The sequence below is a fragment of the Dromiciops gliroides genome, chromosome 1 (assembly GCF_019393635.1).
Source record: "Dromiciops gliroides isolate mDroGli1 chromosome 1, mDroGli1.pri, whole genome shotgun sequence".
NCBI classification, from domain to species: domain Eukaryota; kingdom Metazoa; phylum Chordata; class Mammalia; order Microbiotheria; family Microbiotheriidae; genus Dromiciops; species Dromiciops gliroides.
The window spans coordinates 72,243,297-72,257,524 of NC_057861.1; the positions used below are offsets into that span (position 1 = coordinate 72,243,297).

The following is a 14,228-nucleotide window of genomic DNA, read 5'->3' on the forward strand; positions in this document are numbered from 1 at the left end:
AAGCACTGCTGGGCTTTAGAACATGGACCTTGGAGAAGCCGAGCCCATAGGCAGGAAATCTTACCCTCCTGGTCAGGCAGCGAAGTCTCCCTACCAGCTCAATGCCTGCAGCTTGTGTCTGAGACCTCAGGAAGTGTGGCATCTGCTTTCCTCATCAGGAAACAAGCTGGGGACTGGGGAGCAGGGTGGAGGGGGAGAGTTCTTATAAATCCTCAGAAATCAGAAGTTACAGAAATGACTAACATGTAAATATTGTGAAGATAAGAAGTCCACCAAAGAGGTTTTTTTGTTTAATTTATTACTGTCTGAAATCCAGTGACGCTGACACACACACGTTCGCCAGGGCCAGTGTCCTCTGTGGACAGGTAGCCCCTGGTGACTTTGACCTGTTGAATAAAATACAGTACTAGTAGTGGACGGCTACACACATGCATCCACAGTTTAAACTACAGTGATTCAATACTGCAACTGAAACAGTACTGCCAGAAAAAGAAAAAATAGATATCAAGTGTTCCCCAATTCATAATTCTTTTTTTTTTTTCCTTTTAAAACAGTTAATGCTGTTACAAACGCTACTGATGCCAGGACAAGGCAAGACACAAACAGTCCTACATCTTCTCTGCAGTATAAATATGGAAGAGTTTTATACAGTTTACTGAAGTCTGATACTATATTTGTTGCTACCCGTTACAGCTAAAGGAAGAGGGGCTCTCGGGGTCTACATCGTGGAATGTCCGCTTTAGTCTTCTTCGCTGCCACTTCCTGAGCGATCCTAAAAAGGAGGGTACAAAGAAAGGCTGGGTGAGCAGACAGGCTGAACCCTCAGGGGGAGCTGCTCATAGCACCACACCATTCCCATGGCTGGAAGTGACATGAAGATCATCTAATCCCACACCCTCATTTTACTGATGAGGAAATTTAGGCCCAGAGAAAAGTCAGGTGCTCCAGGTCACCTTGCTGGAAGCTGTCAGGAGTCAGACCCAGGTCGTGTGATTCCACAGCAGTGCCCTTGTCATTCCACAAGATACTCCCCTGCCCTCCCATCCCATTCATGCAGGGAAATGCACCAGGCAATGTCCTCATAGCATCAATCCTTGGTCACTATCAAACTCTGATGGCAGGAAACATTTGGCTAATTTCCCCTCTACTGGGAACTAGAATCAAATGCTTGTTTGATCTCAAGTGTCCTGACGTGACCTCAGGTGCCAGACCGGATTTCCAATGGAGGTGCCTGGCGTATCCATTGCATTTCTGGACCATATCCTGCATTTTTTATTCATGGAAGGCAGAAATACAGACACTAAACTGTGCCAGCCACAGATTAGACAATTAGGAATCTAACTATTTTGTTAATCACCGTTCTCTTAAGACCAGTTGAAATTCAGTTCTGTGACTTATGCATGCTAAGTGCCAGCATGTGTACTGCGACTTTCTTAATCTAAAAGCATCCTCATTTAACAGGGGTTGCTATCTCCATTAGAAGCTCTTGGCACCTCCCAGTGGCCTAGTCTCAGCTTGACACAGCAATCAGCTGTGTTGGCTCTTTTTTTTTTTTTTTGGGTGAGGCAATTGGGGTTAAGTGCCCAAGGTCACATAGCTAGTAAGTGTAAAGTATCTGAGGTCAAATTTGAACTCAGGTCCTCCTGATCCCAGGGCTGGTGCTCTATCCACTGCATCACCTAGCTGCCCCTGTGTTAGCTCTTACGGTCTATATATTTTTTTAATTTTAATTTTTAATTTTTTTTTTTTTTGCTGGGGCAATGGGGGTTAAGTGACTTGCCCAAGGTCACAAAGCTAGTAAGTGTCTGAGGCCGGATTTGAACTCAGGTACTCCTGAATCCAGGGCCGGTGCTTTACCACTGCACCATCTAGCTGCCCCCTAAGGTCTATATTTTAAAGACCCTTTGTGTGCAATGACATCATCAGGGGACATAACAGGAAATCTTAGCTTGGAACCATGGGGAGGTAGGAAGCTACCCTGCAGGAACTGAAGAGAAGGACAAAAAAAAAAACAACTTAAATAAGAATAAATTGAGGAGAATACAAGGTGATGTTGACATCAGCCATGTTGACCATAGTTGCCTTTGCCCATCTTTGCCAGAAATGGTGCTGGGATGAGCAAGGATCAGCTGGCTGGTCCATTACCTTGGCAGTTGGGGCTACTGCCTTCTTTGTATTTGTATGTACACTGTCTGGCATCTAAGGACATAGGGGAGATGACAACACTGCTCAAACACATGCAGGAGGACCATCACCCCTTCCTCTGAAACCACCCCCCAGCGTGACCCTGGTTTCTCCTCACTGTGGAGCTGCGTCGTCTATGTGTGCGTGTGCACGCCAGGCAGGTGACTTTGCTCAGAAGGCACAGTCACTTTGCTAGACAGTGAGTGCTGGGGTCCTATGTGATGAAATCCAAAGTCTGTTCTGGCTGTAAGACCCTACACTATGGAATGGGAAAGTCACTCCTGTTTTGGGTAACCAAAGCCCTTACTAGGAAGTTTACATACAACAAATGTTTGTGGAAGGGAGCAGGGAATCTGTTCATAGGATAACTTAAAATTTTAGGGACTCGGGGGCAGCTAGGTGGCGCAGTGGATAAAGCACCAGCCCTGGATTCAGGAGGACCTGAGTTCAAATCCGGCCTCAGACACGTGACAACTTGACACTTACTAGCTGTGTGACCGTGGACAAGTCACTTAACCCCCATTGCCCCGCAAAAAAAAAAAAAAAAAAAAAAAAAAAAAAATTTAGGGACTTACTTGACTTTTTATTTAGGTTTTTTTTTTTTTGGTGGGGCAATGGGGGTTAAGTGACTTGCCCACGGTCACACAGCTAGTAAGTATCAAGTGTCTGAGGCCAAATTTGAACTCAGGTCTTCCTGAATCCAGGGCCGGTGCTTTATCCACTGCACCACCTAGCTGCCGCCCCCAACTTACTTGACTTTTACCCACTTTCGATGTTACCTAGAACTGGCACTGACTTTCCTGGTCTTCAGTTTCCTTGCTTGTAAAGTGAGGGTTTCTTCAGGCTTTAACCCTATGAGGTGTTGATGAGTTTGAAAAGTATGTAGCTGAGAGGATAAGTCTTCTCTGGAAGGATCTGGCTAACACTTCCTGGCACCCTGCGGTTTGGACCTCCTGGCTAGACTGGAGCTGAACCTCAGTTCTCTGCCCCACACATGTCCCTCCTGACTTTACCTCCTCCTGTTCTTCTTCACTGTCATCATCACTCACGACTGGTTTGGCTCGGGATCCCCGGCTGGTACGTCTCCGACCCTTTAACCGGTCTTGTGCTTTCTCTTTTCGGCCAAGCTTAATCTTCACTTTGACAGAGCGAGCTGAGAAGGAATAAACAGGGAGTGAGACGGTGGGGGTACTTGCTGGGCTCTGAGGAGGACCCAAGGGAAGAAAGTGGTTATGGGTCTGGAACACCCCAAATGCCTCTTGTTCTCCCAGCTTTCACCATCCCTGAACCCCACAAGTTAGGGACTAAATCCATTCTTCTTCCTCTCTGTGCTTCACCCAACTCAGGACAATAGATCAGGTGGTACAAATGGGCCTGTGAGACACATGGCACACCAAGTAACACCCCCTCTCCCCCGGACCCGTCTTCTCACAGGTGGTGACACCGGAGATGGGATCTAATGTGGCTCATCCAGGCCCATCCCAACACAAGAGCCTTTCCTGGGCTTCTCCCTCTGGAGCATGAAGGAGAGAGCCTGTCATTTCTGGTGTGTCTGTTTCCCCAGGGGTGATGAAGGGCTTCTGGTGAGGACGCTGTCACTGCTAGGTCCCAGGAGGCATCAGGAAAGACTCACACTCAGATTCAGATCCTTCCTCTTCTCCCTCTTCTTCCTCTTCACTTTCTTCTCCTTCACTATCATCCTCTTTCTCAATTTTCTGTCTCACACTGGTGAAAACAGACTGCAGAACAATGGAGTCTTCGTAGATCTAAGGAGGGTGGAAGGGTGGGAAGGACTGTGAGCCTGAGCAAATCTAGCATATACAAACCTGACTGACAATATCCATTAACATGTGGCTGCTGGGAAAGAAGCAGCTCCATTACAGCAAGTTCTCTTACTCTGTGTGGACATATCTGATTTACAGAAGGCTTTTTAGGGACACATCCACCATGGGGGGTGAGGCCTTTCGGTAGCATGAAAGCTATTTTCTGAGGTCAGTGGTGAATGGCCTAGATGTCACAAGTGGGACCCTATCTCTGGAGCAGAGATAACATCAGCCCTCAAGATGACTAGGAGACCACAAGAGAAATGTTAAAAATGCAGCCACGATTGGTCTCCATGCTGCTGGAGGGAGGGAAGAAGGTAGTTTCGGCATCTAAAACTAGGCGGGTGGGCTCTCCCAGGCAGTTGTGCCGAGTCCTTACCAATGAGCCTTCCAGGTTGAAGGTCTGGGCATTCTGACACAGCAGCATCACGTCCTTCTCTAGGTCATTGAGGCTGCGGTACTTGTGGTTACGGATCCTTTCCTGGGAAAGAGGGGAGGGAGTTAGTATATAACAGAGAGACCAGACTCTACAGAAAACCACCTCTTTCCCAAAGACTGTCTTGTAAACAACCTACTCTATTATTGTTTTTTTTTTTTTTAAGTGAGGCAACTGGGGTTAAGTGACTTGTCCAGGGTCACACAGCTAGTAAGTGTTAAGTGTCTGAGGCCGGATTTGAACTCGGGTCCTCCTGACTCCAGGGCCGGTGCTCTATCCACTGTGCCACTTAGCTGCCCCCAACCTACTCTATTAAAAAATAACAATTATTCCATTGAAAATTCAGTCATGCCACTATTTTATAGGGCTTAAACTGGGTGTCATCTCCACACTTTCCATACTAGTTATTGTCAGTCATGGCAAGAACCAAATCTCCATTCAGATCCAACCCATCTGGAGTCTTTGCCCATCAGGTTGGGGCTCCCCTGAAGTGACCTTGCATGACCCAAGAAATAAAAGTTTGTTAGTCAAACGAGCAGCACAAGCCAAGACTGGGGGATAGGGTGGAGATGGCATCCACACGGGCCACTTAAAAAATGTTTCACTAATAAGGTGGGCCTCAGAATGTCTAGACCACATAGAAGAGATCTCTTGCTCAGCTCTGTCTGCAAGGCAACGTTACCTTTATTTTCTTGAAGTCCACAGGTTTTCTGATGAGTTCGTAGTACTCTGGCAGCTCTTTGCGGGAAGGAAGCTGAATAAACACCTCGCTCAGCTGGCGTCCACTACTACTACAAAACAAGGGGACACATACCCACCAAGCATGAACTACCGCTCAGCCAGGCGCCTTCCCCAAAGCTAGCATCCTCCCTCCCCTCCCCACCCGGGCCCTTGCAGGGAGCACAAGCTCCACAGAACAAACATCAGGATGAACACCACCACCAGAGGTTTCACACCTCCACTTCCAGGGGGTGGCTTGTGTGAACTGGTAGATAGAGCGGGAGGGGAGACACTGCACCTGAGCTCTGTTAAATAGCACTAAAGCAAGGAAGAGAATATGGCAGAGACCTATTGCTACTGGAGGAGGACTGCAGCACACATCACACATTCTGAAGCCATTGGCGGAAGAGACAGTGGCATGGGCCACAGGGTGGAAGAAGGGGGAATATGTGCACTCAAGTCTATTAACCCCTTCACAGATCTATGATTTTAAGACAAAACAGGTAGAGTTCATTTTTGCTAGAGTTTGTAATATTAAATGCATACAGTTTATTCAGACAAAAATTACAAACTTAATAATTCATTGAACTTTTGAACATTTTTATTTTTTGTTACAATTGGAGGTACCAGTGGCTAGACTTCCATAGAATCAAATATCTTGCAGTTTCTGCCAGTTTAGGAGAAGCAGACAAACAACACAGAACACGGGAGATCGTCAGAGTAAGGCAAGGAAGTTTTGTGTTCTATAGCATCGGTCCTGTCCAACATCAGGCAGTAACAGCGAGCGCTCAGTGCCACAAAAAGCAGGGAGTGTCTTAATAACACTAAGTGATTATATACCAGGCTCAACAGAGTCACTTTATGAGATGTCAGTATCAGATGCTTCTGAAGCTTCATGTGTATGATCTCCCTGAACTTTGGTAAATTGAAGGTATGCCCAGACTGAGGCAAGTTCCTGTACTCTTTGGTGATTTTAGTTCTTGACTTAAGAGGAACTTACTTCCCAACACAGACAAACTGCTTTCATTATGTTTCAGTAGCAGATGAAACAAAAACAAGAAGAATCAGAAGCTACGAATAGTACAACCACCCAGTCCCCACACACTATGCCAGGCAGTACTCCTGGGCCGACTGTCTGAAGAGGTATGGCTTTGTGCAAAATCTGCTAGTTTTTCTTAGCTCAGTTTCCCTTCCCAAATAATAGCAGCCATGCTTTAATTTCCTAAGGTGGTATATACATATTTTATCTCATTTCATCTTCACAACAACCATACAGGGCAAATACTATCTATCTCATTTTGCAGATGGGAAAACCGAACCTGAGAGCAGTTTAGTGACTCATCCAGTGTCACATACCCAAACATAGGTTTTTTCCTGACTCAGTGTAGCTCTCTGGTCACTGTGCTAAGGTAAGGCTTTCTTTCTAAGGCTGCATGACCTACAATGGCGTAGAAAGAACACAGGAGAGAGGCTGGTTTGCTGCTCTGACACTGACACACTTCCTCTCTTCTCCGGGCCTTAGTTTCCTCTTCCATGAAATGAGGAAGGTGGACTGAACAATTTCTAAAGTCCCTCAGCAGTGATGATATAGCTTAAATGGGCTGCCCTTCCTTACCGCTTCCAAATCTTGGAAATGATATTTCTTCACAAAATCTTAAAAAATTTTTTGGGGGGGATGTAGTTTGTTTTTAGGTAACAATCATTACCCAACAGTAACCCTCCCCCCATGTAGAACCATCTCTTACAAAAGAGAGATGAAAAGAATGCAGTTAAACCAAACTGCCCCATCTAGACTATGAGTAGCTGAGCATGTCCATCCGGTGCTGAATGGTGTGCCATTTCTTAGCAGAGCGCTTCAGTCAGAGGGAACCAACATGGGGCGTCACTGCAGGGGTTCTGGATTTGGTCACCTTTCCAGAGTGCTCTTCGGTTGTTTACATGACTGTGGTCACTGTGTACACTGCTCTCCTGGGTCCACTCTCTTTACTCTGAATCAGGTCACACAAGGGTTTGTGTTTCTCTGAATTACTAACATTCTTCATTACTTACAATGCAACAATATTGTCCATTAAGTTTATATACCATTTATAGCAGCACGTTAACAAAATTCTTTCCATTTTGTAATAAATTCTTTCATATGATTGTCTTTTGTACATAAACTGAAATAACTTACATCTATATAATGCTATAAGGTTCACGTACCTACATTTTCTTGCATTTGATCTTCAGTTTAAGGAAGTTAAGGAGGGTGAGTGTTACTGTAAGCAAGTCCCAGCCCATCAAGTCTGGGGCTGAAGGTCCTTATTTGTAAACTAAGATGTCTGACAAGGGGATCTCTTCATGTTCCCTTCTAGTTCCCAAGGTCTAGGAGACTCTTCTCTTGATTTATATAGATGATAAAACTGGAGGGTTTGGAGAAGTTCAGTGATGACCTCAGTTATATTACCATTACGTTCAAGATCAGAACACAAATTCAAATCTTCTGGGGCCAAGTTCTCTCCTTTACACTTGCGTCAGGCTGCCTTAACCTCAACAAGCAGTTGCTTTTGCCTGGATTCTCTGGCCAGAGGGCATCATCTGATCCTGAAGAAGCCCCTGCTTTAGACACAGCAGGGACTTCTGTGGCTGAACATGTGAGGCACAGCGTTCCTTATGGTTTAGGATAGTTAATATCCTCAACTATTCACTGCTTCTTAAAGATGCTGGTAACCTTCCCCAGTGCCTCTCTGCCCTAGTGGACTGTCCTGCCCTTTGGGTGTCAAGAGCTTGTCGTCTTTCCTGCCTGATTCTGAGTCAGCAGCCACAGAAAGAGCAAGGGTTCCGATGCTTCCATATTCCTTTGCTCATTTCTCAAGTTTCCAACTCACATGGATGGAGACATGTGGTAAGGCCAGAGGCCACAAAAGGCTTCCCTCCCACCTAATTTGCTTTATGTTTCCTACATCTTCAGTTACCAAGGCCAGGGGCTTCATCAGGCCTTGGGTCTAGTAGAAGACCCTGTGACCCCGGGTTTCTCAGCCAGTATGTTCTGTAGTAATCAAAGCTCCTATGAGGGGAAAAAAGAAAAGCTGTGGGTGTTCCTGTAATGCTCTGACTTCTTTCTCCCAGGGTTTTCCCATTAACAGTTTGCCAGTACTTCCTGTTATCTTAAGAATGTTCAAGCTTCCAGCCTGAAAGCTATTTGGTTAGAGCATGCCATGTTCTGGTCTCAGTCATTTCAAAATGATTTAGTTAAGTTGTATTTTCAGCTGCTGACAATGTTTGGCTAGCAGACAATATTGACTCTTGCAAAAGCTCAGACCAAGGGCTGCTGGATCCCTGGGAAAAGGGGAAGGGGGGGGGGGAATCCTGCCTTCGAGGGGGGGGGCCAGCTGCTACGACTCCTCATGACTGGTTGTAGCTGTTTTGCTGAAGATGATGCTGATGTCACAGGAGATGGAAGGAGAATTAGACCAAATTGAACTTCATTAAGGTCCTTTTCACTTTTGGCCAAGAAGGATTTAAAAAAAAAATGTTTGTAGAGTATTTCTTACAGATGAGAACAAGTCTGGCCATTTTAACAACATGTTGCATTTGGAAATGGCTCTTCCATAGTTCAACAGTTATAAGTCATGTTGTTTTGGGCTAGTGTGGAGAAGCTTCTACACATTACACACTGCTCGTCACTCTGCTGCAGGGAGAAATAAGAAACAAAAACAAAGAGCAGTTTAGTGGGCTGCTACCAACACTATGCTACCTCAGAGACAACCGCTCGACTACATGGCAGGCCCCAGGCACTCGCCTAGCCCCAAAGAGGCAGGCAGGTGGGCTGCAGAGGGAGGCAGCTTTACTACAAACATCAGATCAGTAGGAACAGGTTGTGGAAATGGGTTAAGATAGAATTAGATGATTCTGAATGCAGATAAATGTAAAGTCTTACCTTCTAATAGCGAAGGGCACTTTCAGGATCTATGTGGATTTCCAGGTCACAGGCTCAGGAAGTAGCTGTTTTCAACTTCTTTTCAACTCTACCCCCTTAAGACTTGCTCTGATGCTTCTCTGTCCTGCATATTTTGTGCGGGGCAGGGCAGTGTAGTAAGCTCCTGGTTCCTAATCTCTACAGGAAATGCATGGAGGCATGGTTGCTGATGCCAGCATCCCCCACATTCCAAGGAGCTGCTCCAACCCTTTCTAGCTTTGGGACCAAGGACAAGTCACTTCCTCTTCCTGAGCCAGCTGTAAAAATGGAGGTAATGATACTGGCTGCTGCTGCTGTCTGTGCACAGACAGGAACCCATTTCACAGTCAGTCCCTAATTCAAAGGCAGGCTGATGAAGTTCATGAGCCAAAAAGGCAGACCACAGTGCCCCCTGGAGGTGAATGGGGCTTGAGCATGTCTATGAGACAGTAACTGTACTGTTTGTTTTCAGGATATAGGACAGGAAGAGAATACTCTGAGAATCTTGCATTGAAACCTGCCTGTTGCACAAGTGTATGCCTGGTCTTTCCAGTATTTAATCTTAAAGGCTTTAATCATTATGGATGTTCCTCTCTACTACCAAAGTGTGGTTCTTAGAAGCCTGGATTCTCCAAAGCCAGGCAAGGCAGGTCCTGCATAGATAACAGGGCCTGGGTGATGAGGCATATGCAGTCTGATAACCAGCCTACTTAAGTGAAGAGAGGCTTAGAACCATAGTTGGCCACCACATGGCATTTAACTCATTAAACCTTTTACTAAGGTGTAGAAGGGGATATGACCTGCTTCAGAAGCAGGACTATACACAGGAAGGGAAACAGAAATCCTTCAAGTTGTCTCTTCCCCCTGCAGTCCTTGGGACTTCACATCTATTATTCAAGTAGGGAAACAACAGGACAGAGAATGAAAACATAAGTCTGCCCAGAAACCAATCAATACCAGAACAAAAAGAACAGGGACACTCCTAGAATTGCCAACCTAGATTTCTTCCTCAGCTGCTTCACTGTGGTGTCAAGGCTACATTCTAGTCCTCAAAGGTATGCCCAGTTGGGTACATGGTAATATACCCAGCTGAAAAAGCCTTCAAAAAGAGGCCTGGGAGGGGCAGCTAGGTGGCGCCGTAGATAAAGCACCAAAGCACCGGCCCTGGATTCAGGAGGACCCGAGTTCAAATCCAGTCTCAGACACTCACACTTACTAGTTGTGTGACCCTGGGCAAATCACTTAAACTCCTTGCCCTGCCAAAAACAAACAAACAACCCCCCCCCCAAAAAAAACCCCCAACAACAAAAAAGAGGCCTGGAAACACATTGCTGCCTGAGGACTACGCTTACTAACCACAGAGCAGCTGGTTACCATCAAGTTTGGCCTCAGCAATCCTTCCAACAAAAATACAACCCTTTGGGACTGACTCCCCTTCTGTTTCTGCTATGACAGCAATAGGAAAGGGGGCAGATAGTGGACAGAATCACAACAGTTGTAGATCACCTAATAAACTTGAATTTAACTAATAACTTGTTTACCTGACTTGATACTCAAAGTGGGTTCTAGCTGAAAAACAGAGAACTGAGCCACACCCACACCCACATTTTCCTTTTAAGTTAAAGTGGAAGACACAACCAGAAAAGGCAGTGGGGTGGTTATCTAACAAGGATGGACATATGGACAGCCCAAGTGCTACACTGGTACCCAGGAAACATCCCGAGAACAAGAGGAAGTAGATCCTTAATGGAGCAATTATACAAAGGTATGGATAAAAATCACCCACCATGAAGAGGCATGAGAGGGTGGAGACCCTGTCAGAAAGTATTCACACTGATGGGCGCATGGAGCCATTAACTATTAATAAGTAATCCCTGAAATCCTCTCCTTAGCTCTGGGGAAAACCTTTAAACCTCATAAATCCATAGGACCAAAACTTAGTGATTACCAAGTATTAGGTGCTATACATGCTACTAATCTCCCTCAGTGCCCCTCTTGTCCAGGTCATTCCCTTCTCAAAGACCTCTGACAGCTAGCTTTTCTGCCCCATATGATAAAGTACAAATTCATTAACTTGGCATTAAAGAACTCCCACAATCTGATCCCAAGTAATCAGTGGGCAGAACCAGGGCCAGTATGTAGAAGACCAGGGATAGCTTAACATATGAAGGAACTCAGCAATGAAAACTATCAAAAAATGAAATGTGCTGCTACAGGAGATCTTCTAACATGGGCCAAATGATTTTTTGTATGGTATGTAATAATATCAACCATCAGAATATATATTATAGAAGGAAATGGTGGAGACAAGGTAACATCACTGCTGGCTGTAAAAATTTTGCACCTACTACCTACCTACAAGTATACCTAGAAAAATGTGACCTAGTAGCTAGAATTATGTACTACAGAAGTTCACAATCTCTTAGGGACTACAGAAGACACATATCCATAGTACAAATATGGACCTCAAAATAACCTAGAGAACTCAACAGTACACTATATTTTGAACTGTGATTTATCAGAGACCGAACTACTGTCTACAATCACTTGAAGAGAACACTTAAGCAACAGTTTTTAAGACAGGTGTCATCATACTGGACACTCAATCTCCAAGCTGCACAGAACAAGAGGCTTTCAAAGCAGAGTGATGCAGGAGATAAAAATCACAAGGCAACAGGATGAGGGTTTTACCATCCTTGCTGTCTTGTCTGCTCCTGGTGCCATACTGAGGATGCTTTCGCTAAGTCTACAGAGGATGAGCTTATATCCTACTCCTTGTATTCAACTACAAAAAGCACATCTGAGCAAAAGGTCAGAAGGATAACAGTAGGACAACAGCAGCTTGTCTCAGGCCCATTTTTATTGAAATTCCATCAAAAAGGTGAGGCCAATAATAACTGCATAACAGTGCTGTGTTTTACATAAAGTACCCTGCCCCAGACGACACACAATTCTAGAGTTCCTTCCAAAAACTGTGGCGCTCACCTGAAATGACTGGTCCCCACTCATGGTGGCAGAGGCTGGCTTTGACCCATATCTCCCTAACTCCCTAGTCCAGTGCTCCAATACCCTTCGGGGATGACCCTCCCACCTTCCTTACTATCCAGTACATGGCCTTGTACACAGTATGCCCTTAGACGTTTGCTGAACTGATTCTTGATACCAAATCCTCATCATCTTTTCAGATCCAACTTGAATCCCTCCTCCTTTATGAAGGTGTCTTAGCCTCATTCGCTGGTGATGAAGCAATACTCTTAACTGTATTTTCAATTTTCCTATATCCTGGTCTGATCCAAGGTATATGACAAAGTCTGTCTCTTGTACTTCTAGCTCCCAGACTTGTGATGAGGACAATGTTTTAGAAACCTTAAGATGGTTTCTAAGTGTGTGTCAGTCTTGTCTCCTCAGCACCAGGTGCCTCCTGCCTTTGTACCTCCTTGCCACACACTAGACTGTCCCACCAGTGCAGGGCTGCCCAGACTTTCAAAGGAAAGTTCTTAGGCAATGAAACAAAATCATGATCGGCCCTGAGACTTGTCTGCAAATCTCCCAAACTCTCCTCAGCCGTTAGCTATTTCCAAGTACTCTTACTGTGTAGTAATTTGTCATGAAACTGAACAATATGTTCTAAATACAGTCTTACTGTGGGCCTTAAATAATAGTAATGGGTCAAAGGAATGCTGACGGCTTCCAAGATAACAAATGCAGAGCTAGAAGGCCCTTAATGGCTGATACCTAGTCCAACTCCCTCATTTTACAGATGAAGAAAAAAAAGGAGCCTAGATAGAGGAAGGGCCTGAGACAGAAAGTTAATGGAAGGCCTGGGACTGGAACCAAGCTACGAGCCCAGGGCTCTAGCCATGGCACTTACAGAAGTCACACTCAGGTGGCACTTCGTCATTTACACTTTCCTCACAAGATGGATGAGGAAAGGAGCACAAGCATTATCATTACCACAACTTAGACTGTGAGAGAGTTAGCCCATGGTAAGTAAACCATCCTCTCTTTGGGGATGATTCTTAGATCTATAGATCCAGCCCTCATCTCTCCCACCTTGTAGTCCTGCACCACTCACAGCATCAATCTCAAACTCAATCTGTATCCAAAATGGAGAATGTGATCTTTCCCCCCCCAGATGTCCATCTTCCCAACATCTGCCTCCTTCTAGTCACTGTACTTTACATCCTAAGAATTCTCCTGGCGTTGGCTCTATTCCACCACTACATCACTTCTTAGATTTGTCTTTTTTTCTATGCTCACAGGATCACCAACAGAATTCTGACATTCATTCATTCATTATTTCTTGGCTGGACTACCACTTGGCTTCCCTGCCTCCACTTTCTCACACCCCCTCCTCCCCTTTTATATTTATCCTTGACAGACGCCAAATGGATATTCTTAAAGTAAGGCATGATAGTGTCACTCCACTGTTTACTCCTCTTCAGGGGCTCTTTTCAGTCTAGAAGATAAAACATGTAACTCCTTTGTTTAAAACCCTTCACAACCTGACTCCAGCCTGTGGAGTCAGGCTGTTGATTCTAGGCTTCTCCTTCAGTCCCTTTATGTCCTAAGCCAGCTAGCTCACTTGTGTCGCTTCTTTGCCCCCCACCCCTCCTGCCATGTATTCCCTTGTCTCTGACTCCATGGGTTCAAGGGTTCCTTCTCCCAAGAAGCCTTTCCTAACTCCTCTGCACCCTGTTTTTTACTGCCTTCTCTACCACATATGTATACACAACTATGTGTGCATGTAAAGGCACACACCTACACACCCACACCTGCAGAGGTTGTTTTTTTCATCTGTGCACATTTTCTACTCTACCCATTGGGGTCCTTCATGGCCCTAGCATGTACTTAAGAAATGCTGCCGAATGAACGAATGGATATGTATGGGGCGGGAGGGAGAAGAAGAGTGTCCTAGCCTCTGGCACAGTACAGACTGCACACTCCTGTGCCTTCTCCTCCCCTGGGTTCTCCTCATAGAGGAGTTCCTGAATAGTCCTGACAATGTCCTTTTAGCCTTGTTGCACATAGTGTAACACCAAAGCTATCCATGTTCTTTGCTATGAGGAGCCTTTAATTTTTCTTCTCTGCTAAACATTATTTTGTAAATTTAACAGTTAATTTCCAA

At 45.2% G+C, this 14,228-nt stretch overlaps 1 protein-coding gene across 1 annotated transcript in view; it reads right to left on the reverse strand.

Moving 5' to 3' along the window:
- Positions 1 to 543: 543 nt before the first annotated feature.
- SMARCA4 (SWI/SNF related, matrix associated, actin dependent regulator of chromatin, subfamily a, member 4) overlaps positions 544 to 14,228 on the reverse strand; it is a 110,073-nt gene continuing 96,388 nt past the window's right edge. Inside the window, 5 exon segments of the mRNA XM_043990939.1 lie at positions 544 to 772; positions 3,198 to 3,337; positions 3,818 to 3,950; positions 4,387 to 4,488; positions 5,126 to 5,234. Of these exon segments, the coding sequence (XP_043846874.1) occupies positions 740 to 772; positions 3,198 to 3,337; positions 3,818 to 3,950; positions 4,387 to 4,488; positions 5,126 to 5,234 (517 nt within the window). The 3' untranslated portion in view covers positions 544 to 739.